The 11,189-nt window shown below is 35.5% G+C and overlaps 2 protein-coding genes across 2 annotated transcripts; one reads left to right on the top strand and one right to left on the bottom strand.

The window, feature by feature from the left end:
• asrij (OCIA domain-containing protein asrij) lies at positions 1–1,054 on the top strand. Its single transcript, XM_088224163.1, has one exon. It carries the CDS (start codon positions 169–171, stop codon positions 868–870), a length of 702 nt encoding a protein of 233 aa, XP_088080289.1. The 5' UTR covers positions 1–168; the 3' UTR covers positions 871–1,054.
• A 4,410-nt stretch (positions 1,055–5,464) lies between these two features.
• RpS23 (ribosomal protein S23) lies at positions 5,465–10,497 on the bottom strand. Its single transcript, XM_088224164.1, has 4 exons — positions 10,453–10,497; positions 9,946–10,105; positions 5,871–6,069; positions 5,465–5,676 (listed from the first exon to the last, which is right to left on the bottom strand). Exons 1-4 carry the CDS (start codon positions 10,454–10,456, stop codon positions 5,608–5,610), a joined length of 432 nt encoding a protein of 143 aa, XP_088080290.1. The 5' UTR covers positions 10,457–10,497; the 3' UTR covers positions 5,465–5,607.
• Positions 10,498–11,189: the final 692 nt, after the last annotated feature.

Below are 11,189 nucleotides of genomic sequence, written 5' to 3'. Positions count from 1 at the left end.
AATCTATGGTAATATTTTTCTAACTTTCTATGGATTCGGTATGTCAAAGTGATAAAAAATATTTAGGTTAAGTAACTCTTAGAAAAATATTGCAATGAGATGAAGTGTTATTGTTTTGGCCCGATGTTGACAAATTTGGTTTGAAAGGATAAGCAAAATAAATTCAAAATGAATCAAAACAATGTTTCGATGGAACCCCAGGAGCCTCGACCCCCCGCCCAAGGATTCAAATTCTCGAGGGATGAAATGCGAGTTTTAGAAGAATGCAACAGGGAAAGTTTCTTTCAAAGATCCTTGCCTTTTACCGGTGTTTTAGGATTTATCACTTACTGCGGCGTCAAGTCGGGATATCTCGCTCCCAATCGCCGCTTCGGCGCCATACCTAAAGTCATGTTGGCTTGCACGATCGGATACTTCGCAGGGAAAGTATCCTATCAAGAAAAGTGCGCTGAAAAAATAATGTTGTTGCCCGATAGCCAACTCGCGGAGGTCCTGAGGCGGCGTAAGAATAAGGATTTCAGCGATACCAGAGGTTCTCTGTCGATGTACGGAGCGGCGGCACCCGATGTGTATTCGGACGCGGCACCGAATTCGCAGAGCTCATCTTTGAACCTGGATACGGACAGACCGACTTTCAGAGGGTTGGAGGAGAGTCAGAAGCCGTCCCTGGATTCCGCAGTGGGCGTGAGCGAGGAGTTTGTACTGCCGAAGGCGCCCGGAATGACTTACGACGATCTTCGAAGGAAAAATCGAGAAGAAAGCAATGCGGCACGTTCGCAGCCATACCGAGTAGAGGAGCCTCTCCCTCCCGTGTCCCGCCCTCGCGCAGAGCGGCCCGCCACCAACCAGTACGGGGACACCATCAACTAACTGCCGACGAATCTACAAATTCCCGTATTACTAAATTAAGGAGAACCGCACTAGCATTGTTATTACTTGTATAGATTTGTTGAGAAATATATTTATTGTACTTCAGAAATGTCGGTCCGATTATTTAAAAAATTATTTTACTTAAAATAAAAAACTTAGTCCAGGTATTATCCTGTAAAATTAATCTGGCCTATTTCTTCCCGATGCCAGGGTGGGTTTTATTCCCCTTTAGAATCACTCTTCATTGGCTCTTATTTTTGATCATCGATAAGTCTGTCTTAAGCGTACTTTGTTAAGGTTTTTCTGGAATTGCCAAACCTGTGCATAAATATTTCAAGCTCTCCTTGCATTTTGTAGACAAAAATTACTGCGTCGCACTTTTAACAAAACAAACTGTGGTTTGAATCCTAGGTCATTAATTATTATTTTCCATACGATTTATTTCTTGATGCTGGCGAAAACACCCAGCCTAATTGGATAATTGCCACTTAAATGTTTATATTTTCATTTATTTACTTTCCTTGTTCAATGCTTGACGGACAAAAAAATCTAATTGTAGTTTAAATCTTCGAAGATCTGTCATCAGTCCATGTCCGTTTCTTAGTCGGAGCATATGATATCCACAAAGAGCATCCATGCACCTCTATCAGCTGTCAACTCCTTTGCGTCCTCCCTAGTCAGTTTCTCATCCCGAAGTTCTGACATAAACTGCCTACGAACAGTCTGCAGTGGACATCAAGAACCTGATGCCTTGTAAAGTAGGCAAGCGTGGTTAAGGCTCTCAGGAGGCATCTGCAGTATATGGCCTAGCCAAATGTATCGCCTCCGCTCAATGACAGTTGTCACCGGAGTTTGTTGTGTCTGTTTTCTTATTACTTCATTCCTCACCAAGTCAAACCACTGCACACCCAAGATTCTTCAGAGATACATATCCTCAAAACTTTTTGCTGTTTTGGGGCTGAGTGAGGTGCCACAATTCGCATCTGTAGAGAATAGGTTTTATGCAGGCGGCATTTGGTTTTCACCGAGTAAATAGATCCAAGTAAAAAAAAAATAATTTAGATCCAAGCCACAGAAATTTTACAAATATTTTAGGTGCATCTTCACATACTTCGAATTACAAACTCTAAATGAGGTCTGAACCATGACTTGTTTTTTATTGTAACAAAAAAAATCATCCTTTTAACTCCAAAATAAATTTATAAATATCAATCGGATTCTCAACATGTTGAGACATTCTATTCATAATCTGAAAAATGTTTGTAATTAATTAATTGTTTTTATAAAAGAAATATACTGTAAAACTCCAATTATCCGGAATAATGAGCACCTATTTGTGTATGCAGATAATTGGTAGAATTCCATATTTAATTTGGTAATGTATCCAAAATAAAACAAGTTTATTGGATTGTAATTCTACTTTATTTTTTATAAAATATACAAAGGGTATATTGTGACGCGTTTCGTCTTGTTAGGACATTTTCAAACAAACTCTTTTATAAAAAATAAAGTAGAATTACAATCCAATAAACTTGTTTTATTTTGGATACATTACCAAATTAATAATGAGCACCATTGCTTTATTGTTTTAGCGCCAAAACTTTCTTGGAACAATTGACTGAGTGATATTATTATACTTTTGAATATTTTAATTTGCAATATGTTTATAATAAATTTTTCAAAATAATATTCAAAACATATTATCAATTAAAATCAATGAATAATAATTATTAATACGTACAAATATAATACGAAGGTTTTAAATTCTTATTCAGCAGAGGAATGGGAAGATTATTTAACTAAGTACCTAAATAATTAGTCCTCATCTAATTTCTTGACTTTTGAAAATAAACAAAAGAGGGGGTAAAAGTATTTATTTTACAAAGATAACTATTATTTAAAAACACTTGTAGTAACTGATAAGAGACCAGACTATATGCAATTGCATATTTTAGCTATTTTTACAGGTTTTAGCATATTTCACTAAAAGCCTGCTGGTAGGGGGTATAATTGCACCATGTTTACAGATCTTAATAGTTGTAGCCGACCTTAACAATACAATAATATAAAAAAGTTTGTAACTATTTTACAAAACAACCCTGGCTACAAATCTTTTTGTCAAGTTCATATTATTGATGGCAGACAATATGACACCTAAGTTCAAGCACTGCTCGGTAGCTTTGGTGGACGTAGATTGAAGCCAATTTTTTGTTTTTGATTAACATCAGCGCTGTGATTTTTTTAAGTTTGCATTTCTGAAATAACTGCATATGACGTCAGAGGTTCTCTTCCACTTCTCTTTTTTCAATCAGTTTTGGGAAACTGATCTCCCTTAACTCATTGGTTGATTCATATGAACCCTAAACATTGTTCAAAGTACTTAGTTTTTATTAAAATATTTTTTTGTACATTTTCAGGAAACTTCATACATACAATTTAATGCTCCAATTTTTACCGCACGCATAAAAATGTTTATTGTATCCGATTTTACGTAGGGTTAGAGTTCCTCGTTGACAGGAAGAATGTAAAATATTGATTTTGTCGATTACAATGATATCAGGTATTTTAATGTCATGTCATATTAAATGTTCATCTAACTATTAAGTACATAATAAATCCTTACAAAGAGTGTAATTTTTTTTCATCTGTTAAGATGTTTAGGCAATCACGGCTTGATGTATTATATGCAAAGTAAAAAAGCGATGAAGGGTATTTTAACAAAATAGTATAATATTTACAGTACAAACTATTCACGAATTGTGAAGTTTATTTATTTATTTATATTTGGATAATTTATATAGCGCCGTTTTTGTGAAAATCACCTCAAGGGCGCTGTACAATAAATAAATATCCCAGCACGTCTTGCAGCTACAGAGCGCATGGACGGTTAGGATTCTTGTTTCTCGTCTCCAGTTATGATATATAGGAGCTAGATTACACGTCTTGCAGCCACAGAGCGCATGGACAATAAGAAATCTAGCCCCTATTTACATTTCTATTTTTTTATTTGACAATGGAGTTTACAGTTTTAGTGATATTTAAAAAAAATTAAATAAAAAACAAATTTATAAAAATGGAAGTTAGATAACAACAAGTCTTGCAGCTACTGAGCGCATGGACGGTTGGAATTCTAGACCTCATTTACTAAATTTGGATATTTGATAGTTGATAACATTTACCTGTTGAAGCTAGATTACTAATCGTCTTGCAGCTACAAAGTGCATGGACGAGTGAAATTCTGGCAACTTAAAAAGTTGATACTTACAAAACTTTCAAACATTTCTGGCTAGTTATTTTGAAACCCGGTAAAACGGGTACAAGCTGGCGCAAAAGTTGTCATCAGATGTTTTTTGGCTATAATTTCATTTATGAATGAAAAATTTTGGTTCTCATTTTGCATCGTTTTTTTGATGTCTTAATTTTTTTTTCCATCAAGCCAAGAAAATTATATCGGCCAAGTGGCCACTGCCAGAATGGATGACCATACATACGGGCCCCAATTTATGGCTTTATCCATCTCTCTCTCTAGAAATTCCGGCAATAGGTTCTCACATTCTTGACAGATATTCTCTTTGAGGGCTTCAAGAGTGTAAACCCAAAAAAAAATCCTCAAATCAATCACTCTCTCGGGGGTAGATTCGATAAATCAGGCGATCTTGCCGGCCAGTGCAAATCACCAAAACGAGAGATTAGGCGACGCTCAAAATATTGGTAATGGCTAGTGCAGTATGCGCGCTGCTCCATCCTGTCGGAAACCACGTGTTCTACAATTGAGGAAGGATATAGTCTTTGAGCATGGCTCTGTAGCGCTCGCCGTCCACAGACGTCGTTTGGCCCATGGAGTTTTTGAAAAAATTAGAGCCGATGACTCCTCTTGCGCAAATACCACACCATGCTGTAATTTGGAGCTCATGTAATGGCTCTTCATGGGTTATATGCGGATTTTCAGTGCCCCAGAAGCGATAAATCTGCTTATTCACATATCCAGAGATGGAAATGGGCCTCATCGCTCATGATAGTTCTTGATAAAAAGTTGTCTTCCTCGTGGTCGTATACATAGCTATCAGTTGATGCACTTTGTGAGTCTTTCTTTTAATTGATGCCCAATTACGTTGTCTGGTCAAATACTCCATGGTCTTCTGCGACATCTTCAGCCACACCCGCGATCCTCTTCTAGGTGAACAGCTAAACGTCATAGCGTTGGTGGGAAATCTGCGTCGAAATCCACACTGCACCAGCACCACCGACGAATTATTCAGCAAATTTTTTTTTTTTTAATCTGCGTTCTTGAGTGTAGAGCGATTGTCTTGTTGACGTGTATTTTGAATCTGTTTACCTCACAAACATTAAAGCAGAACTGACATTCGCAAAAATTATGGCATCTTCTGATAGGGCGACGACTTTTGCATCACTTGTATAAAGTATAACAAAATACCCTTAATTTTTTTTTAAGAAATAAAGAAATAATATTGTTGAAATATTTCAAAACAAAAAAATGATCTATTATGAACTAGTTTTATAACATTTCTACCACATAAATAATATGCATCGTCAATAAGAAAATACACATACAAGAATATAATAAAAACAAATATTTTGGTGGAGATGAACAATTTTATTGAATCATTCACATAATAAGATGGTCAACGCATATAAATACAGCCCTGTAGAGTGTGGGTGTGGCTGACACCGTTCTCTCTGCCGAGGATTAACCTTAAAATTACTAGACATCACAGCCTATGACCTCGGCCTCTCCTTCTTCTCTTTGTAGAGGGCGAGAAGAGATACGTTGGCCACCTTCACCACCTGCAAGGAGACAAGTCGAGGGTTATTCCAGTGTTCTAGCAGCCTCCCGACAGCAGTCGGGTCACCGCACAAGCGACAGACTCAGTTTGGTTCTATCATCATTTTACCTCAAGAGTAGCAAATACAAAAAATGTAGCATCATTTGTCTGTCTCGGTGGTGAGTATCGAGTACAGTGAGACGGTAGATTATTTACCTTGAATCTGACTCCGGGAATGTCTCCGACGGCGTGACCCTTCCTACCGAAGCCGGCCACCAGGACTTCGTCGTTCTCCTCAATGTGGTTGAGACAACCATCTCGGGGGACGAAGGCTGTGATTTTCTTGCCGTTTTTAATCAGCTGAACCCTCACGCACTTGCGGATGGCAGAATTAGGCTGCTTGGCTTCAACACCACTGTTGGGGAGAAAAAAAAACATTGTTAGCATTGATATGTCAGACTGCCAAAGTTTAAAGATTGAAAATAATCTACGAAGTACAATAATACATATTTTAATAGAGAAATAAATATTTGAGTTCTCATTATTCATTAAAATATTTACTAAAAGTACTAAATTGTGGTAGTGTGGGATTCGTCGAGTATTTGTAGAATGTGATATGAACCTCTGATATTGAGCGAGTCCATACACAACTACCACAGGATCACAACTCGGTTCTACATATTTCACAGATTAGAAGCAGTATCTATGGATTCTAATGGATGTAAATATCAAATCAAATCATGTTTTTAAGATCACGGGTGTTTTTCAATTAGTGTTATAAAAAGTTTTCATGCATCACAATTACATTGTAAAACAAAATTTTCTTCCCTTCAGTAGAAACTAGTATGGCTTTCCTAAGATTGCCATTACTACCCGGTGCCAGCTGAAGTCGACGATGTGATGTGTCAGATGCTCCTGAAGTGTGTTGTCGGTGCGGTGTGTCAGGTGCTACCGAAGCTCGCAGTATTATCCTGTGATTGTGCTTTAGAACAACATTCACAGGTATAAAACCACGGGCCTCAGCATACCATTCCAAATACATCTTCATCAACTTGTCTCCATACACGGGGTCGTATCGTATTCAATAACATAATGCACATGATAAAACACATAGTATTGAAAATGAAAAATAAATATTCAATTAATAGCCACAACTAAATCCAGGTAACAGATCCTAGTTATATTATTTTTAAAAGAAAAAGTAACACTCTTGGAAGTGACATTTCTAAAATTTTTAATCAAATTTCTCTTTTACAATATAAAACTGAGGTTACATGATACAGCATTTCTCACTATGTCGCACACGTTTTAATTTATCATTAAATAAAATACTGATGAGAGAATTTGAAAAGAAATTCGTAGATGAAGAAGGAATTACTCTTAGGCAATGAGCCCATATCATATACATAATGACTATAACAAAAATCAATGCACTTGTAGATATTTTAGGTGGGGAGAGAAGTATGGAATGGTCCTGAGTCAAATTACAAAGAAAAGTTGAAGTAAAACTTGGTGTAGTAAAAGTGTATCTTTTTAGGGCTGGTTTTATAAACATCCGTTCGTTAATTTGATACCATTTTTTACTAATATTTGGTATACCGGCCGATTATTGCGTTTTATAAACGTTCGTAGCGTTACGAGCCGTTAAATCTATGGTTAAATGGTTACCGACCGATTTTGGCCGGTTAAATGCATTACGATCTGTTACCTTCAGCGCCGCTGACGTATTTGACATGACAGTTGTTTTATCACATTGTTATTTGATCAAATCTCCGCCCAATTAACATGCAGATAGTCATTATTTTGGGATTTAGTTGAATTACCAGTTTTATATGTTTTTTTTACTCTGCGTGGTGGTATAAAATCAACTTCAGTCTGATAGATAAATATATTCAGCAGTTAATTTAAAAAAAAATTAAACATGGTTTATTGATATAAATGTATACTAATGACAGATAATAGTAAAAACAATCTATCGTACCTGCTCGCTTTAAATTTTTTTAATTTAAATTCATAGTACTCTCAATTCACAGTTTTTTTTTGTGTAAAAACTTTGTTCAAAATTGTTGACTATTTGCATTTGATGTATTTTTTCATTCAATGCGCACCGTTCGCATTTGACAGAAAGAGCTTAGATAAAGTTTTTCCATAGACAATTGACAGAAAATTTTCAATTTCTATGAAAATGCTTACTGGCGACCATCCGTTAACAAAAATGGTTTATAGAACACAAAACCGTCGGTTATCGTAACGAACGGCCGATGGTTCGTTACACTTACGGAAGTTTGATTAGATGTTTATAAAACCGGCCCTAAACCAATAAAAAAAACTTTTAAGTTTCGGAGAGGCTGTGGACAAAATTTAAACTGCAAATGATGGCTAACGTACAGTAATTAATAATGTGTACAGTACGAGTATATATTTCACTCGATTTTTTTTTTCATTTAATATTTTTATTTCTAAGCACTCTTTATACCACATATATGTAAATGGCAGAAATGCCGTATATAAATAAATAAATAACCTGGCACCATAAGAATCTCTTCTAAAATATATTTTTTTATCTACAAATACGGCTAGTGCTTGTGACAAATACTGCAAAATTAACCAATTTGAAAGGCGACATTAATAAATAACAACGGGGGAAAGCCAATGGGAAAAGACAATTTAATTTTATCGCAACGCAACATTCCAGATATGTGAATGACAAGGTTTAAACAAAATAATACTGGAGCGATTTGGCCAGATATCAAATAGTAACACTTTCAAAGGCAACTTGTACACAAGCAACTTGTCGACGGAGTTTGAACAAACAAAAGCCTAACTATCGAGGCAAAATTAAAGCGGAGGTTTCGTATCGAGAAAAGCTATTACTGCCAACAAATACTATTAAACTAGAAGAAAAATCTTAATTGAAGAATGTCCTTGTTAAAAATAACATCAGGAATCCGGCCAAATACAAACAAACCATCACACCTTTACCCTGTAGGGTATAGGCAGAGATGATAAAACGCCATATCACTCAGTCTTTGCATACCAGACATGGCTTCCTCTACGTTCCTACATCTTCTTATGCACGCCCGCCGATTATTCCTACTCTTGACATGTCTTTTTTTAGTCTTCCTCGTTTTCTGCATCCATTAACATTCGCATTGCAGATCCTTTTAGCCGCTCTTTCGCTGTACATTCGCTCTATATGTCCAAACCAACGCAAAACTTTCTTGATTCTGTCGATAATGCAAGTCTCAGCCCTACATAGTTCACAGATCTCGACATTTATGCACCTATCATACATCGTTTTACCACACATTTGCCTGAGGGATCGCATTTCGACAACATTTGTCCTACTTTGATCATTACTTTTCCAATTCCATACTTCGCTCCTATACATTAGAGTTATGGATACTGAAAAGCAAGCGGATAGACGAGATACCGGTAAGAAGCTGGACATTTGTTTATTCGATAAAATGAGCATGTGTTTGTTTAACCTGAACCTTGCAATTATACAACTAAGCCGAAAAGGCGTTTTTTGATGTTACACGTTCATTTGGTTTTTAAAAAAATCACCTAGGATAAGAAAATATTGCTATTGTTTATTTTTTTTTTTAAAACTAAATCACTCAATTTTTTAAGAGATTTAACTGTAGAATAAAACTTATCAGAAGAATTTTTCATTTACATAGTTTTTACACATTCAACGATTTACATGGTTTCTCAGAATCTGGCACATGTGCCAGGTAGAATTTTACATAAAATGGCATATAGTAAATGAAATAATACCCTTATATTATTGCTTGCAGAGTGCAATGCTTATTATTTAAAAAGCTATTAATAATGAATATCATTAGTCAGACATGTGGACTGAATATCTAAACATAACCTCAACTTTTAAGATATAATACAACTGGAATAATTACAAATGTAGCACATGTAACACTCGATAACACATTTAGTGTATTAAGTAGCTTGTTACTGTATTATAAATATTGAAGTTACATAAAATCTAGTAATTTAAATAAGACAATTTAATAGTAAACAAGGAATATTGCCACAATACGAAGAACAAACATGTGCCATTTAAAGTGCGGAATTCAAAATATTAAGGGAAAGCATGGTGACAACAAATGCATTATTTATATTGATTAAAACATTCGATTTAACAATATTGAGTCCATATTTTCAATTCGAACTGGGGGATGCATTTACGGAATTACGATGCTAAGAGTTATTAGAGGATAAATTGGAAAATATACTTCTAGAAATTGCAAATGTAAAGGGGAAACGTACTTACACCTTCTCCAAGACGATACCCTTGGCGTGAGAAGCTCCTCCGAAGGGATTGGCCTTCCAGCGAGTTCCCAAATGGGCCTTTTTGTATTCTTTGTCGGCCCATCGCTGCTGGCGACGGTGATCTGCGTGCTTGCGGGCGGTACGGAGTCCACGGGGCTTGCCTGCACAGAAGATAAAATAACTCTAGAAAAACTGCCGAAAAACAAAAATAATTCGCCAGCTCACACTATCGTGTCTGAATACGCCAAAAACAACTCGGATCAAACTAAATAATGGCGTGTAGGAGTGTGGATGAATGAGATTACGATTAGACACCACGCGAAAATCATGTCGGCACTATGGCGGTTACGACGCCGACGGACTACTATCGAGTATTTTGGCGAATTTTACGGATTTAAAATAAAACCTATACGCTCACTGTTTAGTTTTAGCGACAAACTTACATAAAATAATGCAAGGTCTATTCGAATCACTTAATTTAACATATAAACTTAAAAAGTCGCCTCACCCATCTTGAGCGCGTACGACACAGTCCTTGACGGAAGTGAAAGAGGCTTGTCAGAAATAAACTGAATGGGACATGCGCGACAAACGGGAATGGTTGCGTTTACTTTTTTTTTAAATGCTTATGGCAAGAAATTTTCTTAGATTACGTGGCTACTTAACGCTTTAGCCTAAGGTTTTTTTAAAAAAAAATGTAATTACATACTTTTTGGACAGTGAAAAGACGCAATGAAAACAGAAAATATATACAAAACGTTATTTTCTGAAATTTTTAGTGAGAAAACCGATACACGTTTTCTAATTTTTTTTTTAAATATTCAGGAAACATAAATCTATATATATTCAATATGTTGTACAAAAATAGAATTTAAAAAAAATATTTGTGCTATTTTTGAAAAGATGATTATTTTATTTATTCATTTCAATTTTATAAAATTTAGTAAATTATATTCAGCTGACGAAAAACGTAAACAAATGTGCATTTTCAGTTTACCCAACTACATGATCCAGGCAGGAATTCATAAATATGATTATTTGTTTGAGATACTTTAATTTTTGGTTTTTCAAAATTTTAAACAAGTATCGTTCTAGTATCCTATAGGATGGGAATTAAATTATGATTTTATTCCTATTTTCAGACATGGTTATACACAAATAATTCATAGTAATGAAAACAGAGTACTCCTATTAAGATATTATGTAATAACATGCATTTCGTGTTATTTTGCTTTGCATCGGGCT

The sequence above is a fragment of the Micrasema longulum genome, unplaced genomic scaffold (assembly GCF_059751315.1).
Source record: "Micrasema longulum isolate JH-2025_06_02 unplaced genomic scaffold, ASM5975131v1 h1tg000271l, whole genome shotgun sequence".
Lineage (NCBI taxonomy): Eukaryota > Metazoa > Arthropoda > Insecta > Trichoptera > Brachycentridae > Micrasema > Micrasema longulum.
Note: the sequence above shows the minus strand (reverse complement) of the source record. Positions and strands in the feature narration are given on the sequence as shown.